The sequence below is a fragment of the Cyanistes caeruleus genome, chromosome 2 (genome assembly GCF_971803275.1).
Source record: "Cyanistes caeruleus chromosome 2, bCyaCae1.hap1.1, whole genome shotgun sequence".
Taxonomy (NCBI): Eukaryota; Metazoa; Chordata; class Aves; order Passeriformes; family Paridae; genus Cyanistes; species Cyanistes caeruleus.
Genome location: NC_141702.1, coordinates 102,690,805 through 102,715,968, shown reverse-complemented (window position 1 = coordinate 102,715,968; position 25,164 = coordinate 102,690,805). Strand labels below are relative to the sequence as shown.

General features: G+C 44.0%; 1 protein-coding gene across 1 annotated transcript in view; it reads left to right on the top strand.

The window, feature by feature from the left end:
* The first annotated feature begins 4,382 nt into the window (after positions 1 to 4,382).
* Positions 4,383 to 25,164, top strand: part of CAPN8 (calpain 8) — a 30,525-nt gene continuing 9,743 nt past the window's right edge. The window contains exons 1-11 of the mRNA XM_086878855.1: positions 4,383 to 5,381; positions 7,591 to 7,660; positions 15,240 to 15,358; positions 16,456 to 16,589; positions 16,890 to 17,058; positions 17,923 to 18,006; positions 18,784 to 18,869; positions 20,221 to 20,295; positions 21,295 to 21,455; positions 22,159 to 22,334; positions 24,673 to 24,684. Of these exons, the coding sequence (XP_086734981.1) occupies positions 4,953 to 5,381; positions 7,591 to 7,660; positions 15,240 to 15,358; positions 16,456 to 16,589; positions 16,890 to 17,058; positions 17,923 to 18,006; positions 18,784 to 18,869; positions 20,221 to 20,295; positions 21,295 to 21,455; positions 22,159 to 22,334; positions 24,673 to 24,684 (1,515 nt within the window). The 5' untranslated portion in view covers positions 4,383 to 4,952. The remainder of the gene's footprint in view (positions 5,382 to 7,590; positions 7,661 to 15,239; positions 15,359 to 16,455; positions 16,590 to 16,889; positions 17,059 to 17,922; positions 18,007 to 18,783; positions 18,870 to 20,220; positions 20,296 to 21,294; positions 21,456 to 22,158; positions 22,335 to 24,672; positions 24,685 to 25,164) is intronic.

Genomic DNA, 25,164 nt, shown 5'->3' with positions numbered 1-25,164 from the left:
CGGGCTGTGTTGCATCCTAATGATGGATCTGGGAGCTGTAGAGCTGCTCAAAAAGTGTTTCTTTGGCTCCACGCAGTGGTTTGAATCCGTACTGCTGCCACAGGTCAGACCTCTGGTTTTACAAGAGTCAGGGTTAAAGGAAACTAGAGTCAGTTCAAAGCAATGGTTTTCACTGGCCCACAAAACCAGTTTTGGTTTGTGAACTCCTCTGCTCTAGCAATTTTCCAGCATACAGCTGGAGTTGAGCTGGGTTTGAAAATTTGTCATAGATATATAAATAAACAAGCAAATAAATATTTGCTTTTCTTAGCTATCTCTTATGTGCCCCATAGATGATACTCACAGACCACTTTGGAATCTGCTGGCGGCTGACAGCCTCTTCTGGACAAGGATCAAGACCAAGTGTGTGCAAGACACTGATGTGGCTGCTCTGCTCAGTCAGAGCTACCAGAATTTTCTTAGAGTCTCTGTGGTGCAGTGAGGGTTGAGACTGAGCCAAATGGAAAAGGTGAGGAACAGAAGGGAACAAAGCCAGAAAGAAACTGAACCAGCAAGGATTCAACGAAGCAGTGGGAGAGGTACCAGGGAAATGCAGGGAAGATGTTTATTTGATACCCAGGCTTGTTAGACTCATCCCAAACATACAGGGACTGTACTGTCCCGTGTGGTTTAATGTCAGGACAAGGATATATTGGTGTAATACAGAATTTCTCTTATTATCTGGGAAGTTGGCTGTCCCAGCAGCCATCTGAGCAGTGCCTACCCACAAAGTCCCCTGCAGCCAGGGGAGTCAACAAGTCAACTACTTCCACTTCCAGCCCAGCAGCTGATGTGGATGGGAGCCCACAGTTTGAAGGAAGGAAGGAAGTTCTTTTGAGCACTATGTGAGCCAGTTCCTTCATTTTCTACATACTCACACAATATGCCCATTTTCTTTAAAGAAAGAGGTGATTTCCATTTGTCTGTGAGATCAGTGTAATGCTCTTAAGTGAAAGTAGCAGTTCCATGAATAGCTACCCACTTGTATCGCCCTCAAACCAGGCAATTTCAGGAGGAAAAAGAAATCTGATTTCTTCTTCATCTCCCTGCACACCTGCAGCTCTTCAAAGAAGTCACCAACTCTCACATTTTGCAAGTGAGTGGTTTCAGCTGTTGCTGCAGCAGCTCATTCTGGTTCCTGATAAAGAGCATCCAGCTGCCATTCACAGCATGGAATTTCAGACAGGATGAACTTATCCTTCCCTATGACCACACTCAGCAGTTGTGAGTAATTTAGAACTGCTCTGCCTTGCATCATCCCTCCTCCCTCTCTCTTCCCTGTCCTTTCACTGTATATGGATATGGGGGAACAAATGGCCAACAGCTCAGGAAGGGAGGAATAGGCCCATCCACCTTCTGGGCTCCTGTTCTCCTTCCCAGGAACTGTCCCATCCTCATTAGGTTTCCCAGGGGAAGAGGCTTGCAGTAGCAGTAGTGATGTTTGGTGAGGAAGGGAATTGCTTTCCTGTTTGAGGCTGGGATCTACAGAGGTTCTGAGCTTTCCCCAATATCACAAGGTGGCTCCAGCCCTGGCCAGTTCAGTGTGACGTGTCAGAGAGACCTGGGTCATCCTGCAAGATCCAGCTACCCTTCCCAGTGCTGAACCATCATTCTGGATCAGCCCAACTCATGTTGTGGAGCTTCACATGTGGGGTGCAGGCATTACCTCTGCAGGATATCATCTTCCTCCTCAGGCACCAACAATTTTATGGCTTTTATTAAACAACCAAGCAGGATCAGAGCTAATTTCAGATGTGTTTCCCAATAGGAAACCTGCCAGGCTGCAGCTTGTAGCAACCTCTCCCTCTCCAAACACTCAGATGAAACATTTCAACCTCTAAAACAATAATCTTAGAGACAAACATTTAGGAAATTTCATAGCTCCCAATGGCCTTGCTATCGATAGTCACTCCATTTTCACAGTAATAGGGTGGGTAGGAACCTGTACATCTAGAATACAAGAAGGCAAGCTCTCAGAATGAAACTGATCTCTTTTCATGCTGCAGGGTCTACAGGACAGCAAAGCAGATTTAATCCTCATTAGCCAACTGTTGCAGTACAGGAGAGCCCTTTCATTTCTCTCTAATGCACTATATCAGAAATGTATCTGAAACTGCTGGGTAATTGGCAGTTATTTTCTTCTAAAGATTTCCCCATATACAGAACTGTCCTGACTGTGTGGAATTTTCTGCCTCTTCTTTGAAACCCAGGTGATGCATTTTGCCAGTTTAATTGGTTCTTCCTTATTCCCCTCATCCCCTTGCTATCATCAAGAAAGGGAAAGAGGGAAAGGAAGATGAGCCAGGCAAAAATATGCAAATCCTAGAAGCAACATAAGTCAGAATAATTGCTATAACTTTTAACCCTAAGGGTTAATGCCACTTCAGCAGCAGTTTTTGAGTCGTGGTGAACCTTAAAACTTTTTCCTCCTATAATACAGCTGTCAGCTGTTGCTGTAGTCAACTATAGTCATTATTATCTCCTTTATATCCTCTAGATGGTGCTTGTGTATCACATTCTACACAAAATAAATCATGATGCTGCTAATCAGGCTTGGAAAATGAATTTGAAGTGCTGTGACAGATCACTAGAATCAAATAGCTGTGGTGGACACACTGGGTGGCCACCTGGTCCAAGCCTCCCCCAGAGAAAAGGGCTGTCCTCAGCCTCTTTCCAAATGTGAAATCTGAAATTAATTATTAAAATCTGATTGTATTATAGAATGGCTTGTTTTGGCAAGGACCCTAAATATAATCTTGATCCAACTTCCCTACCATGGGCAGGGGTACCTTTCACTACAACAGGGTGCCCAAAGGCTCATCCAACCTGGCCTTGAACACTTCCAGGGATGAGACATCCACAGCCTCTCAGGGAAACCTGGTCCAGAGCACTACCACACTTATACTGAAGAATTTCTACTTAATGTTTTATCTAAACCTCCCCTTGGTCAGTCTGAAGATACATTCCCATTTGTCTTATCACTGCAAATCCTGTAAAAATTCCCTCTCTAGCTTTCCGGTAGCCTCCTTTAGGAACTGGAAAGTGCTCTGAGATATTTCTGGAGTCTTTTCTTCTCCAGACTGACAAACCCCAGTTCTCTCAGCCTGTCTCCACAGGGGAGGTGCTCCTACCTTTTGTATGTCTTTCCCTGTTACACTCGGGTGGGTTCATCTCTGCTGTGCTTGCTCACATCTAGTGGCAACTGGAGTTACAGAGCACATAGAATATTGAGTGTATGTCTGAAAAAGCACATGGAAAACAAAATATTCCAATTGTTCAAAATGACCTTTTCCAGCTGCTGGAGCCCTGTGCTTTTCCATCAACAACGTTGCCAAACTTGCAGCTTACAGCAGTCACACCAAGTGGGAGAATTCCTCCAGACCACAGGAAGAAAGGAAATTTCAGCACAAGGCACTGATGCAGGATGGGGGAAGAAAGCAGTATTCTGCCTCATGAGCAAAGAAAGTGGGTACCCCTGAGTGGGTCTATTTGACAGGAAAACAAATCCATCCTGGAAAGAAAACCCCTCCCCTCAACCTTTTGTTATTCTACTCCTCACTCTGGTTCAGTACTCAGACATGCCTGGAAGTACTGAAATGCAACAGGGATAAAATGCTGGCCACCCTTTTCCTTTACTCAATTTCAACAGAATTAGTTTAATTTTGGGTTAACTGATATATTGATTCCCTTGGCCCAGCCTTCACTGCCTGGAACTGACAAAGTAATTTTGTTTCTGCCTTTGCATTCACTCTCTTCAAATATTTGCAGACAAGCAACCTGGCTAGCCTCTGTTTGGACTCCTTATCTCACCAGGTTTCATTCCTTAAAAATTCTCTCTTCCCTTCCCCACACCTTCTGTCTAAATTTACCTAGAGGCAGTCATCAGACATGCTCCTTGTCAAGCAGTGTTACTGTTTGCCCAGCTCTGGGCTGGACACGTGGTGGCTTTGCTGGGGAACCCCAGCCAGTACACAGGATGACAGCAGGGAGCAGCTGTGCTTCACGGAAAATATTTCCTCCTGCAGTTCCTAAACCTACAAAGGCAGCCACCTTATCAGGGAGGTGTGGACCCCTGTGTCAGTACAAAATGGGGCTGCTAGGGTGGAAATGGAGTTTTTCTCCTAATAGAACAGGAACCACTCTTTCCTAAAGTCTATAAAACCTTTCGCACCCAAGGCTTTCTTTGTTTTCTGCCTGTAAACATTTTATATGCAGGAAACACCACCAGCAGACTGTAAATATGATGGGTAATCTCTCACTAGCTGTGACAAGACCCTGTTTTTATAGATGGGGATGTTTTAGTGACTTCTGCCCAAGGTGACACTGGAGAAGGGGTAGCAGGGTTTACCAGCTTCCCACCAATGTGGTGAAACAATTCCCTGGTTTTGGCCTAGGTCATGTTCCTGGGTTGTGTCCTTGCCCCTGTACATGACCAGCTCTAGCTCTGTCAACTTCACATCTCCTGTTGCTAATAAATTAAATTATCACTTCATAGCACTTTGAGAGTACCAAAGAAAGGGGTCTTTTAAAGAAAACTCACTGTTTAAGGTAGAAGTGGGTTCAGTTTTCCCTAGCTTTAAAACTCCATGGCATCTCCACAGCCATGTAAGCTGTAGCAAGATATCCAGCTTCAGGTTTTGTGGCTGCACAACCCTCCAACAGCATTGAGTCTGATTTCAGAAGGAGGAAAGGAGTTTTGAACCATCTTCACCTGGATTTTTGAAGGGCTGATCCTTAAACCTGACTTTTGGCACACGGAATGCACACGGTCTCGTTCTATCTAACAGGGTAACAGGTGTGCATGCAAAAAAGTTCTCACTGGTTTCCTGCTAAAAGAGTATTTTAAAAAGGGACAGTAAAAAAAGCAAATACCATGGGAGTAGCAGCCAGCAGTGCCCATAATCCCAGCCGCGATGGCTGTGGCTCCCGCCTGTCTCCCCGGTAAATTCTCATATTTGCTCTCCTGGTGCCTCCTCCCTCCAGGGCTGCTGGAGCACTTGGGGCAGTCCTTGGCTCCACCCAAGCCTGCTGCCTGCCCTATTCACCTCCTCTCTTTGCCCTGGAGGAAAAGCAGAGCTGCAGCACACACTGGGAGGGTGGGCAGCATGTCCAGGGTCACGGCGAGGCTATGCCAAGAACGAGCAGCAGCGGATGGGCTCGGATCCAACAGGAATGCCATCAAGTATTTGAAGCAGGACTATGAAGCCCTGAAACAGCAGTGCCTGCAGACTGGCACACTGTTCAAGGATGAGGAGTTCCCAGCCTGTCCTTCTGCTCTGGGCTACCGGGACCTGGGACCATATTCCTTCAAAACTCAGGGGATAGTCTGGAAGCGCCCCACGGTAAGAGTGCTCTGTAACTGCTTGTTTCACTGGGTTCAAATCTAACCAAAGCCCAGCTGAACATCCAGGTTAAATCACTGGTGAGCTTAAATATCCACTTGTATGTCTTTTTTCTTAATTATATCTTGCTTTACTTCTGTGGCAGAAGCAAGGTTGGAAAGGGGGTGGGAAGAGGAATCATCATCTCCTAAGCCTGCTATAAAGCAGGGAATCATGTAACTGCTTCATGGATACCTGCTTCATGGCAACCTGCTTTCTTCCTATCCCTCCCAACTCCAGAGAGCTGTAAATCCAGGGTGCAATCCAGAAATGGATGCAAAAGCCCCACATATATCCAGCTAGACCATGGGCTACCCCAGGGGCCATTGACTATCATTTATAACAGCACCCACACAAAGGTCTTGCCACTGTGCTGCTCAGGAAATCAGGCTAATACCTAAATAGAATCCTCTGCCTCATTTCAAGCTGCCTGTAACAGTTAAATAGGAGCTGATTGGAAATGTTATTACCTAAATATGTATATCCTAGAAATGGCCTTTGATTCTAAGAAAGTAATTTTCATCAGCAAAGATTAGATGATGATTTTTTTTATACAGTCACAAAATTAGGGCTTCAGAGATTTTTCTGCACTCTCATTTTTCAGTCATTTATTTCTGTCCCCACTTACTTCTCCTTAGTCATTCTGCAACATCAAGAAATATTAAAAAAAGAATATTCCTTCCCCCCCCAAATTACTTATGTCTGGTGGAGGAAAGAAGAATGAGAAGAACAGAAAACTTCAAGGCTTTCAACAGAAAACATCATTATTTTTTCACCTGAAAAGTGAGAAACAGAAATCTGCGGGTTTAGTATCTCCTGGTTTAATAACCCTGGCAACCCCATTTATCCATCAGCCCCTCACTCTGGCACCTGGATGTTTCCTCAACAAATACCATGGATGTGTTTTCTTGGCTTTGCCTATCCTTGGAGAAGATCAGCCTTAGAAAATTCATTAAATTAGATTTGGGTTTGTCATACAAGAACATTGTTGAGGCTGCTGTGGGAAGAGACACAGCCACAAGCAGGGTGAGGAATAACTGAGGGCTGAGATCTGACAGGGTTAAATGTCCCAGCCCTTGGGACCCCTGAGGGAAACCTCAGCTGTATGAAAGGTGCATGTGGCACTTGGGAGTGGCTCAGGAAGGACAGGTATCTGGGTGAGTAATAAGTCATATGCAGCTGACTGACACCAGGTGCAGCACTTTGGAGAGTAAAGAGAAAAAATTACAGAAAACCTTCCTCTGTGTGGTGGGTCCACTTACTGCTGGACCCCTCTGCACTGGATAGAAGGAGAAGGACGTAGCTGAGATGATTCCTATTGCAGGGAAGATTCACAAATTGGCTCTTTGTCACACAAAGAAGTCCTGGGTTGTTTCTGTCCCTCCATGGGATGCTCAGAGCTGACAACTGCTGTTCTCGAGGAGAGCCAGTGACTGCCTAAACTGTCCTCAACTCTGCTTGCCAAGTTAGGCTTCCTATAAACTGTTCCTTGCTGCCATCCAGAAGCCCATGGAAAATTCTCCGAAAAACAGAAAAGGCTTTTGTCTCTAGAGAGACAATAATGACTTCCTAATGTAGGCCATGAGCTGTTGGAGAGCTCAGAGTTGGGGTAGGAGTGGCAGTCATTGCCATAACCCACTTGGCTGGCCCCAAAGGGCCAGGAAGAAAGGGGGGTTGTTGCTAATAAAAGCATTTGTGTTGTTGGCCTCTCAGGAAGCAGGGTCAGGGTGGGGGAACATCCTCCACACTGTTGGCACTGGAAACTCAGCACAGTCCCAGTGGTACAGGGACAGCCACAGTCACAAACTAATTTGTGCTGCTTGAATCAAAATCCCAGCAAGATGAAATAAGATCTAAACACTGAGGTGAATTTTCACCTCTGCCTCCACAGTAGCAAAAATCCTCGGTAGTATCACTGACAGTGCCTTGTAGCAAAGGGCATCAGGATTTACCTCAGAAAAACCCACACACAGCCCTTGATTTAACAAAGAAATTTTGTTCTGGGACCGTGTTAATCAGACAGAGGGGAAAGGATATATTTTTAAAGAAGTGTTCACAGGGTTTAATAGTTGAATATTGAAAAAAAGTTGAGTATTGAAAGAAGGAACAAGACAAGAGAACTTTTCAGACCAGAAAGGGTGATGCAAACTTTGAAATCGTGTCTTTTCAGGAATTATGTGCCAACCCTCAGTTTATAATCGGAGGAGCTACCCGAACAGATGTCTGCCAAGGAGAGCTGGGTACGTACAGTGCTTCTGAATCTTGTTTTGGAAGAGGAAAAAGAAATGAAGCTTCACTTAAAAATTCTTGATACATGGACAATTTTATTGGCTATCTCCCAGATATATCAGTAGGGAGGGACAGATACCCAAGAAGAGGACTCACATACCAGCACTGCTGCCTGAGACAGGTACTTGTGGGCTTGTGAGAGCTATGTCAAAATTGGAAGACACCAAACTGTCTCCTGGAGGAAGGAAGTAATTATGTGGAACAGAAAACTGGTTTGCTTTTGACCTCTTAAGACAGAGGTGGATGCCAACCTAATCATGGGAGCAGTTGCCCTGAGGCAAGAGAGTGGGATTGTGCCTATGCCAGCAAGAGCAGCTCCAAAGACTCGGGGGACAAGGGACACCAGGGAAGTTTGCTGCTGTAGCCTTGCCCTTAGGTTCTTTTATTTGGGAGGCAGAGCAAGTTCCTGCCTCAGTTTCACACAAAACAAATACACAACAACCGAGGAACAGAGCAGGAACTGGTTTAGTAGAGAGGTGGGGTCCATGATTTGCCATTTTGTGTCAAGCAGGATGGTCCAAGTATGAATTAGAAACAAGGACCACGTCAGAAAGAAATGAATAGAGAATGTAAACTTTGTAATACCATCCACAACAAACAAATTGTTCCAAGCCCTTCATGCTGAACCCTCCTTTCTCCTTGAACAGCTTTCATGTAGAGCTGTGGGTGGGGACAGGAGCAACCAGGAACCAGCCACACAGACAAAAAAGGCAGTGCTGCTCAGATCCCTGAATCAGGGCCTGATGCAGGGGAAGCATCTCTTAGACAGCACTCATCCTCTCCCAGACATCCATCATGAAAAACCTTCCTTACCCATTTTTCTGCAGTTCTTGCCTTTGGCTAAACAGAGCTGCAGTGCAAGTGGCCAGAAGGGAGCTGTAAGGGCACTTTATTCCCCCTCGGAGTAGCTGCTGCAGCAGCTGCCTTCCCTGCCTGCCTCGCTGATAAGATCCAGCTGCAGAGGACAGCAGCAGCAAACCCTCGACTGCAAAGAGAGGAGAGAAGGCTGAAACTCTTGTAATGAGAATTTGATAGATTAGACACAGAGAAATCAGCCCTTCTCCCTCCTGTGCTGCTAACTGCAGTAGTCCTGACCTCACTGGTCTTCCAGCACATCCATTGTGCAAATGAGATTGAAACAATTTCTGCAAGTCGTTGGCGATAAATAATACCAGTGCTGCTCTTGTAAACACAGCACTATTAAAGCAATTGCTAAAAAATTCCCTGGTGTGTGGGCTTGTACTCCAAATGCTAAAAATAAGATGCCCAATCATATACTTGCTCCAGGATATTTATTTGGTGGATGCTGGAACAGAGTATGGGGAAATCACTTACTGTATTTCAGGAGAATGGCTCAAATAAGTAGTAAAAGCGACATTTCTTGTCACCTCCTATTTGGAAAGTTTCTATAATGGCATAAAAAAATTTAAAAACATACACCTGAAGTAAAACCTCGTTTTCCCAGACAGTTTACAAGCTATAGGACTGAAAAAATATGATCTGTTCTTAAACTAGGAGAGGCCAGTGCATTATTTGTGTTTAGCCTAGAAACTGAATACAAATCCTATGAATCTGGGGATGATGCCTTGCTCAGGGTTTTCCCAAAACAGCTTTTGGTAAGCAGTAACCTAAAGGCTGGTCCTGAAAACTATCCCAAACCTAGAAGAAAAGCCCCAAAATCTGATTCTGCTATTATTAGGAGCTCGATTCGCTTTCTTTCTCACTCTCTCTCACACACACAAAAAAAAGAAAAAAAAAGAAGAAAAAGAAAAATAATGGAAGATAATCCAATTTGTTTCTGCAAGGCTGCTTACAATTGCTTCTATACACACTGACCCTTCACAAAAATAAACTGCAGTCATGGGACTTCCCTTCTAGCCTTCAGGTATTTGCTTTACATTTCTGAGGCATTCTATGCTTTTTTGGTATTTGATCCAATACCTTGAATATCAAAGTCTTTGTTACTAAAACCCTCATGTAAAACACTTCTATTGAAACAAGCCCTGATTACATATTTACATAAGTCACCTATGTGGCTGGGTAACACATCCTTTAGGGAAATAGAGCCCATTTTTAATAATATTCTCTGACATATTTCTTTTCTTTTAAAAATAACACTGCAGGTCTGGGTTTATATGAACAAAAGGAACAAGAAAACCCAGAGCTGGTCTCACTCCATTAAACTTATTTCTTTGACAACAGTGTAAGCTAGATGAATATCAGCTTGGGAAGTTTGATGGGGACTTGAAAGTCTTGAAATGTTTTAAATGTTCTTTGAACCATATCTTTTTGATAGCCTAGTAACAACCTGAAATTTAGTCACAGTCTTAGGTATTAAAGGTGACTTATGAAGTTTTCTTGCTGCTATCTGAATAAGTTAACCTGAGGACTGTTTGCAGAAGTTCTTAAGAAGTAAGCAGCATAAAATTTAATTTAAATAATATAAAACGTACTGAAACCCCCTCAGTTTAATATTAGCTTTCCAGATCCACACTATTTATATTCATGAGTTTCCTTTTGTTCTGAACGCCCAGAGGCCACTCCAGGCACGGCAGCTCCCAGGGCCTGGGCTGGCAGCTGGAGGAGTTCCCTGAAGCCAAGGCACCAGCTCACACCTGCCCAAGAGCCCACCCCACATGTGCTTTGTGCATGCCTTGTCCTACAGGCAGATCTGGGGAGATTACAGATATCCTGGAGAACAAACCAAAGCCTGACAGCTCTGACATAGATCTGATACCTGTTGAGGGAGCCTTTGAAGTGGTTGTAGGCAGGAGAGAACGTAATAGTACTGGGCTTGTTCACTTATTTTTGCTGTAGACATTAGTACATGGCCCTTCTGACATTCAATCCCATGGGCTCAGGGATACTGGAGATCCTGGTTCTACTGAATATATCCCATTGATAAAAAAAATACATTCACTAACAACTCTGAGACCCCAAGGAGAAGAAAGCCTGTTCCTTTGCTAGTTTCTCCTTTGCTTTTCCATACGCAGCTGCAGAACAAAATTAATTTCCATAGGAAAATCTCGGAAAGTCTTTAGAAATCTCAAAGCAGAGGCAACCTGCATTGCCATAAATCAAAAGCTAGTGGGTCAGTGCTTCCTTGTTGTCTGGTGTGATGACCCAGGTACTACAAGCTCTGAACAAGAGCTTCCTTTTAGCAGAGACTAAAGCTGAGAGTCAGAGCTGCTTGGCAATTCAGGAAGCCACAGCACTGTGTTTGGATCCTTTCTGAACACCAGGCATTGCTGAAACAGCAACAAGCCAGAACAGAGTCAGGACAGAAATGCCTCTGTGCTGTCCAATGCATCCTGGAACCAGACACTTGGACTTTTGGCTGAAACTTGCCATCTCTAGGTCAAAGGAGAGTTTAGATGCTCTCTGTCTAGACACTTGGATGGTAGCTAAACAGAAACTGAGCACAGCTCTGGAGCAACCGAAACTAATCAAATTTCTCATTTATTTTATGGCCTCTGCAAGTGGAGCATGCTTGGGTAAACATCATCAATACGGAGGAGTTGCTGAGCTGCTGGGTCACCAAGGATTCGTTATTCGCTGCAGCAATTTGATTATCTCTGTAAACCAGGAGCTGCCTGGGTAGCACTGAGAACATAAGCCAACTCAGGACATCTGTGAGCAGCAAGGGATTCTATTTCAAGTGCACTAACAGTCAAATTCTCCAAGATCACACATGTACCTATCTATCTATCTATCTATCTATCTATCTATCTATCTATCTATCTATCTATCTATCTGTATATAAACAGGAGATAGGCACAGCTAGGCTTCATGTTTACCCTTTCCACCCCAAACTCAAGGTCAGGATCACTTAAATTAAAAAGAACTCAACAGAAAAAAACCCCAAATTTTACTTTACCACCATTTCAAATGACTTCAGATCCAGAAATCAAGCTGGCTTTTTTTTCAGGACATTCAGCAGCAGCAGTAAACACTGTAATTGGCACTTGTCTGAAACTTTTGCTCATGAAATATGAGACTGAACAGAAGCAGTGATATGTGTCCATAAGGGATTTAGCCTTGCAGGGCTAATACTGAGAAAGCTTTTTTTGGTAAAAAATAGTAATTTTAATAAGCGAAAATGCTGCAACTTTAAATCCATATGGTGAGCAGAAATGCTTTTTGATATTGTCATTTTTCTGACTATGAGCCTATTTGAAATACATTCTAATTAATTGGTCAATCAGCCTCTTTTTCTCTCCCTCAATAATTTCCCTTTTTAGGAATGGAATGAAATAGTTTCCTCACAGTGTGAAAGATTACTTATAACCTTCAGCTGAACCAGAACAAGTTTGAAGGTCCTACCACCTATAAGGTGCCTTTCTGGGGAGCTCGTGCTCTTGTGCTGTCCTGTAGGCACAACCACAAGCTAAACTCTGAAACTTGCTGCTGGCAAAATGATGTTGAACTTTGAAAAAGGGGACAGGAAGTGGCAAACTGGACTCTTTTAGAATTAGTCATATATTATCCAGTAGGGATTAGAAAGGTTATTAATAGGCCAGGATCCCATTACGGTGTACAAGAAGGTGAGAGGCCAGCTGTGCCGTTTAGGCCCCATCATGGAAGCTCCTTCATATGGACAGATTCCTACATCCTCTGAAAGTAAATATCACAGGAGCTGGGATGTCGTGCATCTCTGCTATACAAAGATGCCCCCGAGCCATCTACATTCAGACACACTTCCATTTTTATCAAGCTGCTGCGCAGCAACCAATTCCCAGCTGGTTCCTTTTGGCTGGCACAAGTTTAGTCAAAGATACTGGGCCCCAGAAAGTAAGGTCTGGAGACAGGACTCTGCAGTGTTGGAGGGAGGCATGGCTGCTTAGAAGGCCAAGTTCACCACTGCAATTCTTCCAGCAGAATTCTTCCCAGGCGTGCTTTGAGCAGGCATGCCCTGAAATGCTTCCCTGGAGGCCAGACTGCATTGGTGTGGCAGCACCCACGTCGCTCACTCTCCCAAGCGCTAAGAAGTTAATTCAAGCTGTAAGAAAGGCACCTTAAAGGATTTCATGCTGCATTTAGCATCCTCTGGGCTGAGAGTCTGAAATTGTTTAGCTCTGAGGCAGGAAGTAAACAACATATTTAAGGAAACCCCCCTCATTTCATCAAACGTTCTGCCTAATTGTTCATCCAACATACACCATCCTCAGCAAAACCTGGAGTAGTTTCTCACTCACTGGCTTTAAAATCCTGGCCAAGATTTTAGGGGGAACTGTTCCAGATGTTGCACACTGGGACAGCACCAATTTGTCGCTGCTGCAGACCTTCTCTGGTCTTACAGGGTGGAGGGACACAGCCGGAACACCGGGGACACTCACCTTGCCACCTTCTCAGAAGCAATTTTCTGCACTTCACAGCATGCCAGGGACAGCCAAAGCATCAGAAAAATGAGGATTTCAGTTCTGACTTGATACAGCTTTTCATCTTCCTCCTCTGAAAATCCATTCCCCAGACTGATCACCATTATTTCTACCTCTTCAAGGAAAACAGAAATTATAACAGCTTAAGGCATACACTGTACCAAGGAAAGCCTCAAAGAAATACCTACAAAGCAGATCTCAGTGTTCTCAGTCTCATTTTTTCCCTGCATCTACATTTTTTTGGGAGCGAATGTTCTTAAAGCCTTTTTTTTTGCCACACCTTATGGTCTTATAATTTTGCTTATTTTATATGTAAGTGCCTAAGGCTGGGAGGAAACTTCCAGGCCAACAAGTTGATTCTTCCTTGAGAAGGTTTTTGCTCATAGATGTTCTATAGTCTGAGGCTTCTGGGCTTTCTTTTCTATATGCAGAGCATCAACTTTTCCCTGTTTCCACTTTAAACATGTCACAATCCTTTTATCTCCTTCTCTGCAAAGGAAATATTATCTTTCAACTAAGAGCTCTTGCTTCAAACAGCTTTTCTGCAAAGTAGCATTTAACCTGCCTCACACTTCCTCTTCAAACTTCCCTTGTATAGGATGAGCAGGACAAATTTTTTTAACCTCTTCTCATAAAAAATGCAGGTGCATGGGGGAGAAGCAGGCAATCCAACCATTTGTCTGTCCCCTTCCAACCTGAATGCTCTTTTCTGGATGTGGCAGCCAAGATAAGGCAGAGAATCCTGAGGGGAGGCTCAAGCAGCACCTCTCATAGTAAGAATGGATTTCCCCACCTCTTCAGAAAGACCTGGGGCTGCCACAACAGGTAGCAATACATCATAAAGTGTGTCATGGTTTTGGACCCAATGTGATCAGCCAGCTCAGGTGGTTACAGGTCATCACACCAGGGACACTCCTTTGCAGAGGTTTCTCAAAGCAGCTCCTCGGATCCATCTGGGTACCTCCCCGTGGGGTGAAGGCAGCAGGGAGCACCTGGCAAGTCCCTTCATCCTGCTTTTACACTTGTATTCACCATGGCATTAAATCATAAATCACAAGCCAATATAAAGAGTTAACTTCTGCTCTAGGATGTTGAATCTTGCTGCAGGTTAAACTTTTTCCTTGGTTTCTCAATTTACTTACTTCCTCTGAAGCAAGAGCTGCGATGCCAGCTCCTTCTGCAGAATATGCATTCGCTAGAGGAGCTATGTCTTGGCACAGATAATCCTCAGGAGACCAGGAAAATGTTAATACCTTCAGAGCAGTTTTGTTTTGCTAGGCTTTCTGCACACCTCAGAAATAAAACAGAATCACACAAGTTCCTCCTGCTGTTTGCAGTGTGCAAACACCACTGTGTTTCCCAGGGGCACCACCTTTGGTGTGGCAGAGGCTTCTGCTTACCCAGCCTCCAATCCTCATAAACCAACTCAGGTAACCAACCCAGCAAACAGCTCCAGCTGCAAGGCACACAGCCTCCAGGGAGGGATGGGCAAGCCCAGCCAAGGCCAAGGAAAGGACTCTCCTCCTCACAAAGGTCCCAGGAGACTTCAGCTTCCATTAGACTGCAAATATCTGGCAATAGCTTTAGATTCAAGTTCAGACCTTCAAAGAAAGGGCTGAGGAGGAACAGGCCCACAAATTTCCTGCTATCCATTGCATCTTCTCCAAAAGATAGAAGTCCCACCATCCTTCTATCAATCCAGAACTTTTGCCCTCTCCTGGACATCTTCTGAGGCCTTGTCTGTCCTAGGTGTGGTGGCTTGAGCCTACTTAAAGTACCACAGATCATTAACTCTGTCCTGCCCAGCCATGCTTTGCAACCCACCTACATCAAATGCCTTCTCCTTCTGGCTGTGTTCTTGATCTCCTGAGGGCATGAACAAGCTTAGGTAAAGCAGCCTGTTTTCACAGCTTCATTACAAAATCAAAACACAAACTGGACCATTGAAATTACTACCTTGGCCAGCCTCAGAGGCCCCAGGATACCTGTGTGGTTTGGGTGAGTGGAAAATGAACAAAAGACAGAAATAACAAGAATGGATTGCTGAACCAGGACTGAGTCTGGCATAGCTTTTAGTGCTGGCATTTTAGTCCAGGTGAGAGAGTGACTTAATAGAGTTATTAATTAACTTTTCTGCCTTGTGTGGTTTTAGGTGACTGCTGGCTCCTAGCTGCCATTGCATCTCTCACTTTGAATCCAGATATTCTGTTCCGTGTTGTTCCCAAGTCTCAGAGTTTCCAGAAGGACTATGCTGGAATCTTTCATTTCCAGGTACTTGTATAATCAGGGATTGAGGATTAAAAAAGGAAAATGCTAGCATTTAACTAGAAGCAGCTTTTAATTTTTTTTTTTTTGGTTGGTTTTTTTTTGTTTGTTTGTTTGTAACACATGAAATAACAGTTACAATGTGAACATGAAATTCATGGGGGAGAGAGAAAGAAAATAAAAACAGAGTTAAATTAATGTTAAATGAGACCTGCTCACTGATGAGGCTCTGCTGTCTTACAGCTGATGGGGCTCTGGGGAGTTCTGCAGATTTTGTAAACTGAGCCGAACCATCAGGCTGCACGAGCCCAGACCAATTTCTGTTGCAGCCAACTATGGAGGGTGAATTCAGCCTGGTGTGGTTCCTTCTCCTTCCTCCCTTTCCCTCCCTGCTTTGCCTTTATGTGCTTGCCTGTGGATCCAGAGTGTTGGGATTTAGCCAGCCTGCTTTGACTGGAGGCTAGGCTCAGATGGGAGAAGTTGTGAGGACAGAAGTTTTAGAACACATTTTCTAGACCTTCCACCAGCTCACCTTTGAGCGCTATGGTGTGAATTATCATCTCTCCTTTCAGGAATGCAGCAAATCCTGGAGTAAACATTTTTAGCTTTGAGACCAAAATTTAGCACTAGCAGTGTTTCACGCATTTCCTAGTATTTTTGGAAGGGATTAGCACTATTGAGCGCTTCCCCTTTAGATGACCTCTCCTTACAGGCATTTTCACAGGCATATTTTTTTTTTCCTTAAGGTTTGAGCCTTGAGATAGTCCAGAGTCTCCTATCTCCATGCTGGCTTTCTGGGCTGTCCACCATGTAAACTCAGTTTACATGTTCAGACGGTGGCTTTGATGCTATGTACAACAAGATGCTGTTAATATTTCCTATCAGCAAAATTTGATGTAGCATTAAGAAGCCTGCTGCATGATCCACAGAGCCAGGAGGAGTTTGTCTCTGTTACAAAGGAGTGGAATCCAGCATGGGAGTAAAACCTTACAGTGGCTTATGCAGGGGGAAGTGATGGCAGGTGAAGGGGTAGGAGGATGGTAGCGTGGAGCTATTATGGGCACACCAGCCTCCATCATCTTCTCCTTTCTTCTTTCCCTCAGTTCTGGCAGTATGGGGAGTGGGTGGACGTGGTGGTGGACGACAGGCTGCCCACCAAGAACGGGAAGCTGGTCTTCGTGCACTCGGAGGAAGGCAATGAGTTCTGGAGCGCGCTGCTGGAGAAGGCCTACGCCAAGTACGGGGCTGGGCGGGATCTGTGCCCCTGGCTGTGCCCCTGATGGTGGCCCAGACCAGGGGTGTCAATCACAACACACTTCATTCTAAGGCAGCCTCCCTCCCACCCAGCATTTACAGCTCCCTCTGGGTCCATAAAGGGTGTTGCCAGCTGTATTTCAAGGGGCTTGAATTTCCTTGCCCCAGGTCACATTGACCAACCAAATTAAGAGATACTAAATGATAAACGCTTCTTCCTGTGATACCTTGTCCTTGCAGGTGGAGATGGACCCTCGTGTAGCTCTTGTCATTTCTCCTCCAGGTTGAATGGCTCTTACGAAGCTCTAGCAGGAGGGTCCACTGTGGAGGGCTTTGAGGATTTTACTGGAGGCATCTCTGAATCCTATGAGCTGCGGAGGGCTCCTTCAAACCTGTACCAAATCATCCAGAAGGCCCTGAGAGCTGGGTCACTGCTTGGCTGCTCCATCGATGTAAGAGGCTGACAAAGCTTTACTCTCCTTGCTCCACTTCTCAGGGCTCTGGCTCATACTGTGACAAAAGCCCAGACCAATGTAAGATATAGGTAGGAAGGTCAGATAATAAGAGCAAACTGAATTAATGTGAGATCTTTATTGATTTCAGTATCAAAAAATTTGGACAAGGTTCTAAATAACCGAAGCTCATCATGTCTCCCTATTTACACGACAGCATGTGATAGTACTTGGAGCTGTGAACAGCATACTGGTCTTCTGGAACTCCATTCTCTCAATATCTTTTCTCATTCAAATTTTGTTTCAGCTCCAGACACTCCATTGCCAAACTCACTGAGACACTTTGTTGTTGCCTGTAGTCTGATTCTGGCTTTGGCTTTCAGTCCTTAAAATTACTGACACCTGTAATACAAACATTCTCAAGTTACAGATGATGTTTGAACATATTTTGGAAACTTCACACCTTTCACATCCTGTTTCATTATCTTGCTTGCATTGTGGCGTTTAGAATTACCAGAGTTCTAATTTTGATATACTGGATCTTGACTGAGACAAGATAAATCTGAGTTCATGTGAACCTGTCTTTGCAGGTGACTGGGTTTGTCACCTGAGCTGGGAATTGGATTTAGATTTAGATTTCATTGTACATCCTTGAATTTCTTCTGTGCTTGGACTGCATATTAAGGGGCATGAAACTGCAGCTTTTGCTGTGGATCTCACCTTAATTTAATATACTTTGCATCAAGAATATTGGTATTCATTGTGCACACCATTTTGGATATCTTCCCCCATATTAATTTGCTTATGAAATCTCAGTTCATACACAATACATAATCATAAATGTGCATTCTTTCATTGCTCCAGATAACTGCTACAGCTGAAATAGAAGCAATCACAAGTCTGAAGCTGGTAAAAGGACATGCTTACTCTATCACTGGAGCAGAGGAGGTAAGGCAGCCTCTCTGGGCCCATCATGCAAACCAGCTTGGGGTTGCAACACTGCAGTACCTTCAACGTTCTGATGTCTTTCAGTGACTGACCATAAAAATGTTCCCACCCTATAGACAGTCATACAGAAAAGAGTACCTGTAGTACTCAGTCAGGCTGGAAGCTCTGTACAGGTAGTGGTGTGGAGCACACTGTGCAGTTTGCCACTTGTATGGTACCCACAGACTGGGGTACAAAGTGTAAAGGTGGGCTAAGCTGTTACCAAAATTCAGGGTACAGGCAGCCATTCCCCACGTGTTTATGTTGTGTGAGGTGGGAGCAAGCACTTTCCCAGTCAGATGGGAAAAGAGTAAAAGCCTCTTTGATGAACTCTGCTGTGAGTCTCATCTTCAGAGCGAGCCCCAGGTATCCCTGCTCCTCTGAAAGTGGAATAATTACAGACATCCATGCCAGATAACCTCCTTCCAATCTTACTGTGTTGTGCAATGTTTCCCGCTTTTGAGGATGCAGATATTCTGCTGGTTTGTAGCTGATGATTTTCCTTGTGGGTTGCTGACATTATATGAAATGGTGAGTGCTGCAGCTAATGGCTCACTTGGTGGCACAGGATAATGTAAAATAAGAGTGAAAGGCATCTAGGTGTCTTTTAACTATTGCAAATTGTAATGGACTGCATCACTCAAGTACAAATCATGTTTTATCCTATCTGAAAAGCAATTGCCCTCTGATGATGGAATAATGGAAGTTCTCAGGCTCTGTTTGTTGTGGATCTTTTAGGTATATTACCGAGGACGGCCAGAGAGACTAGTGAGGCTTAGGAATCCCTGGGGTGAAGTAGAATGGACTGGATCTTGGAGTGATAAGTAGGTTTTTACATGCCCCTGCTTCTCTCTCTTTTGTGTATTTTGGAATCTATTAAAAATTAAATTGGGACAATGCAGTTAATCCAATCACAAAGCACATTTAGGAGAGATACTAAATCAGTTGGAATAAAACACTATTAATTTATTACCAAGGTTGGATATTGATCCATACTTTCCAGCAGGCATTAATACCTGCCTCAGGCGGAGCTTTCTCATCAGAGACAACAGCCCTTGGTTTAACTCTGAGCAGCCCAATGCAAGCCATATCCACGTCATTTTGCAAGACAGTTTTTCTCAAATTGATCCTACCAATGGTTCCAGGACCTAAGTAAAATATACAAACCAGTCCTGTTCCTGGGAGTTAAAGCAGGGACAAACCATTATACCTCTGCTTTGACTCTGAGGTTGCTCAGCTTGAAATCACACCAGAATTTGGTACCTATCTGAGAGTCTTGAAAAGGTGGGGATGCCGACTAAAGTAAGGACACAGAAGTTTCAAAATCTCTCAGAAACTGTCTGGGCTTCACCTATTTTGGAATCTTGGGAGTGTAGTAGTGACAACACCTTTTAAAATTTTATATTTAGAGTGGCATGAATTTTACTGTCATTTGGGCCACAATATATTTTTCCATTCAGTACTTTGAGATTTCAGTTTCCTGTCCTGACTGACTGCAGCCTGGGTGCTGATGTTTCTTAATTAAGGATAGAGATAACATTACAATTAATTTTACTTTTATCACAGCTGCTTTGCTCAGCCCCAAGGTAAGGTGCCTCAGGCACACACACATGCCATATCCTGGTTTTGTCACACCTGTTTTACCATGGGACAAGCTTGCTGAGGCAGGTGCAGCACTGCATTGTCACATGGGAGCAAATCAGAGCAGAATCCATCCTGAGCACATTAATATCAGAATGGCAAGGGAGCAACCCTGTTTTCTGCAGCAAATTTTCTGATTGCACCTTTTTGCTTTCCTGTTCTTCCACGACCCCCAACAATGGAGGTTATATAATTTCCCTAGGGAGGATATCAGACACCCCAATAGATCTTAAAATGCAGAAGCTCTGACTGACTTTTAGGCTGTGAATTTCCTAATCCAGCCAGTCTGTTTGTACCTTTGGGTACCCGGCAGGGGAGATTCAATTCAAGGCTTATTTGTTGTAAATAGTGTGGCAGTCTAATTCCAGCCCAGTACAGTCAGCTTGCAGCATGTGCTGTCATTTGGAGGGGCACAAGGTCTATTTGTTGAAGAAATATATACTCCTTTATCAGCCCAAGATAGAATCTAACTCAGATCTCACTGTAGAATAAAATGCATCAGCTAAACAGTGTGCCTTTGTGCTTTGTCTGCAGTGCTCCTGAGTGGAATTATGTTGATCCCAAACAAAAACAGGCTCTGGATAAGCAAGTAGATGATGGAGAGTTTTGGTGAGAATTGTTCATTTAGCTTACTCTTTTGGACATTTTGTGTGCCTTAAGAAATCCTTTCAATTGGATGGGGGAAAACTGCCAGCACCAAAGGGGTTAATAATGACATGCATTGTTAGCCTCTTATTTATCTCCCTTCCTATTCAAATATTACCTTTTATTAGAGCTTGCATAACTCGGCACTTATCCAAAATATAGAGACCAGATGGTAATAAAATTAATGAGGTGGCAAGAATGAACCTCAGCTGCTCTACATTTTGAGGTTTGTTTTTTTGCCTAAATGCTACACACTAATGAAAAAGTTCAGATTACCAGCTTGGGAAGAGTCTGTTTACTCAGACCTAATAGAAAACCTGTCCTAACCCTGATCTGATTATATATGGATCAGTGCTGAACTGATGTCACTCTGTCCTGGTCTGGAAAGACAAACGGCCACCAGTTTGATTTCCAGTGCAATCAGCTGCATGGGCCATCAGGCACTAGGAAATGAGAGCAGACCTCTGCTTGCAGCATGAAGCAATCAAGGTCTGTCACTCACGCAAACCTACAAGGAATGGTAAAAACAAACACCAGCAATAGGATGTTTGTGAAACACCAAACCAGCTGTTTTCCTACAGAGTGGTGCTATCACAAGGGCCAGCTCTTACTCCCTTTAAATGGGATCTCCTCACACATACTGTTTCACCAGTTCCAGTGAATTTATTTGTGAAGCATGATCCACGAGGGATTGCACACAGCTGGGGATGACAGGACATGGTTTGACTGAGCCCATAAATGTGTAACAGCCATTGACAGAGGCTGTCTCCAGAAGATACAGCTCATTTAGGCAGTGGGCAATTTTGTTTCCCAAAAGCCAGTTCCAAGTTTCAGAATTCAATTAAATGCAGCTTTGGACAGCTCTGCAACACCAATGTTTGTTGCCCTGTGGGAGAGGTGTCCAGCTGCAGCCACCTCATCTGTTGCAGGCTGATGGACTAACCTGGTCCCTTTGTGTGCCAGGATGGCATTTTCAGATTTCCAAAGGCAGTTTAGCCGCCTTGAGATCTGCAATTTGACTCCTGACACACTGACAAGCAACAAGGTCAACAAATGGGACCTGACCCTGTTTAATGGACAGTGGAGACGGGGTTCATCTGCTGGGGGCTGCCAGAACTACCAAGGTAAGGACCCAAACAAATGGGCCTTTGGTGAAATCCCTAACAAAACATTCAAAAACTGCTTTGAGCTGGAGGGGATTTTGGTGAGATAAAAAAGAGCTTGGAGGTGCAACAATTTCTGTGGGGCTTAGACAGTAAGGCAAAAGCCTGGGAGTTTAAATGAAGCTCTAATTTACACTTATTTCCTCGTGGCGGATTACCTGCAAGCAGTTAATTCGTGGTGATGTTAATTTTTTTTTTCTCTGTCTGCTTTTCCTGCTTATGTAGCTTTTGTTACTGGCTGGAGTAATCCTCTGAAGGGTTGGGTAGGCCAGGAAAGTGTCACAGTTCAGTGGCACTGTTATTTCCAATTCGTTTTCAGGTTAGACCTCTGGAGAGGCTGTCTGGCGTTTGGTCCTCTTGCAACAATAACCGCCCCAGCCAAGGACATTTCCTGGAGATAAATGACTGGCTGGAATTAACAGTATCAGCTCCTCCCTGGTGGTCATTAGTCCCAGGAAATACCCTGGTGCTTTGATTTCCCATGGCTCCAGCTAATACTCAGCATAGCTGTGAAAAAAAACCAGTGTAAATCAATGGAAAGAACTGGAAAACCTCCAGGCAAAAGTCCTTCCAGGGAGATAGTCTCTGTAGGTCTGGTGACAGCTGTCTTGGCTGCAATGACAGCAAAACCTCCTCCTTTTTGTCTCCTGTTGGGAACTCTTAGCAACATACTGGACCAATCCTCAGTTTAGAATCCGGCTGGATGAACCAGACGATGACCATGAGGGGAGTTTGAACGAGCCATGCTGCACTATCCTGGTGGGCTTGATGCAGAAGAATCGCAGGAGACAGAAGAGGATGGGAGAAAGTCTGCTTAGTATTGGTTATTCACTCTACAAGGTAAAGTTTGTTCCTGATTTGAAAGACTTTATTCCTTGTCCCGTTAAGCTGGAAAAAAATTAGCAGCATGCTGTATCTTGACATTCAGCACTACATTTCAATAAGATCTGGATTTTGGAAAATTATTCAATTCCTTCTCTCATTTCTTCCTGACTCCCATAATATGGGAAGACTCAGATAAATTGAGGCTCAGTTTTTTCCCACTTCAACAGGCTGGCAGTGTAAATGATTGAGCCAGTAATTTAGTGACAGTCTCGTTGAGAATCTTCTTTTACAAAATCTGAATTGGGATAGGCTTGGGATGCTTGGCAGTTCCAGATAAGTATTTCTGATTACAGCCTATCATTAGCCCTCAGCAGTCACTTTCTTTTTTGTTATTATTTGTCCCTTGTATTTCAAACTTTTTTGACCCATTGTCTGCCATATGCTACTCTTCTGGTTCAGTAAATTTGGAGCTTTGTTTTCCCTGATTTTCCCAGTGTTGCTAAAAATGTAATGTAAGGAAAGAACCTACAGTGTAACCTCTAATTTCTGTGGTGTGAGGGGAGAGAAGCAAATGTAAAATTTTCCAAACAGTGCAATCATTACCAATATGATATGTGAAGAAAAGCAATTAAATGTTGTATAGGCTCCACTGGATGGAGATCATTAGCTAGCACAGGTGGAGCAGATGGGAATGGCTGACTTTTGCTAATAAATCTTGTGTGGGATGGCTCAAAATTACAGAAGGTTTTCCCTAGTGCCCAAGTGCCTGCATGCACACGTGGATCTCACTGAGCACATTTCTGAGCTGCCTTCTCTGTGGTACCAGGCACCCTCACCTATCAGCATCCCAAATCTGAGCATTATGGATGTCTCTCTGCTCCCATCACTGAGTACTACAGTGGAGAAGTGTGGAGCTGATTTTCTCTGAGGCTGAGAGACTTACAGCCTGTCAGTGGCTGATCTGTTCCCAAGGAAAAGTTTCTTGAGAGCTCTCTTGCTCAAGGATGATCTTTGTAAACCATTCCACTTTCTCAAAACAGTTCTGTATAACTGCAGATAGTGTGTTTTTCTCTTGTCCCACCAACTGGACAAGAGGTGGTGTTCCCTTGACCAATCATGTTAAACCTGTAGCATAAGACCCTATAAAAGCTGAAAAGTTCAGAGAATAAAGCCCCTTTTCCTAGCGACTCGTTCTGGTGTGCCGCATTGAACCCACACTTCTACATCGTGTCCAACAGAGACAGAGAAGTTCTCGTGCTCAATATCTATTCCATCCCATCTGTGTCCTCTGCAGCCTTACCCACAGCAGGGTAAGCCTGGTGACCCTTAAGTCACTTAAGTGACTTATAAGATGTTAATTTTTTGGAAAAACCTGTCTGCTAAGTCATCTCAGGTAGGCACCCAGCTATGCTCCCAGCTCCTTGGATCACACTCCATAGTAAGTTTAACTTCATTGCAGCTGATGCTGTGGCTGGGGAATGCTGGTTAGGACTGCAGAGATGATGACTTAAAGGTCATCATCTCTACAGGAAAAGGTGAAAAGATGTGTGTTCAAGTCTGTCTACCTCCCTGCAGAGCTTTTGTAATTCATGTATCTGCCTGCTGTCAGCAGCTGTGTGTCCATCACCCAGCTCCAGCCCTTCCAGTGTGCTGGTTGTAGGCAACAACACCTGAAGTCTCAAGGGGCCACTCTGGCTCCAGAAAAGTTGTATGTGTGGTATTTTTAAAATCTCCTTTGGAACCTGGGAGGACACTCTCTTTGGCTCTCACTGGAATCCATGCTCTCAAGACAATTTATTGATTTTGGAAAATTTGCCTTGTATTTGGAGTTAACAGCAGTTAAATTTAGGAAGGGCCAAATACTGAAACTTGCTACTTGTTATAGTTGCCTCACAACAATCTCATCATCCCCAGGCTGACTAAGGCTAGTGACAGTAGCCTTATAATTTCATCCTATTCAGTAGCAGTAGACTAGTGGAGTTTGGGTCTGCTGTAATAAACTCTGGTTTTGGTTAGCAAAGTAGGGATAACTTGTTGACTTTCCTGAGTGAGCATTTAAAGACTGAATTATTTCCAACCAACTGTATCATTCAGAACAGCACAAGAGGGGAAGAGCAATTCAATATGCTATAGATTTCTCTGGATGAATATTCAGTTTTTCCTCTGGAACAGCTCTAGGACAAGACAGAATTTCATGCCTATCTGATACTATTATATGTGTATTAAATGTGGTTGTAAATGAAATTTTTTTTCAAAAAGTGTCTGAAGGAGGCTTTATCTGGATTTTTTTCCTTACTGGTAGGTGCAGGTATATAGCAGCACTTTTAACATTGTCCCTTTGCCTTCCTTTCAGGTTCCTCAGGAGGTATGTAGTCTCTGCTGAAGACTTCCAGCCTCCACATGGTCACCTCTCTTGCACTGGAGAATTTAGCTGCCAAGATGACTTCTTCCTTACTAATGAGATCTCTTCTGGAGAGCTTTGCCTTTGCATCACTGGACCAATATCTCAAGTTCTGAATAATCATTTTCAAGGGACGGGGGCACAAGGATTTATTACAGATGTCTGACTCCCAGTCTTGATCTCATTTATACTTGCTGAAATTTGGCTTCCAGGAAGTTTGTACAACCGAGGTCAGAATTTGTCTAGTTCAGGTGAAGGCAGAACAGGATCTCTGCACTCTAAAACTGTGAAAAAGTAGCTCATATTGTTTAGAAGAAATGCCAAGCTTTGTGGATCCGTTCCTTTTACAATTCTGAGCTGGGGCTCCTGGTAATGAACAAGCCCTGCTCAACCTTCCCTAATCCCCCCAGATGTCAATACTGAGGCAAAGAGACTTTTCATTGC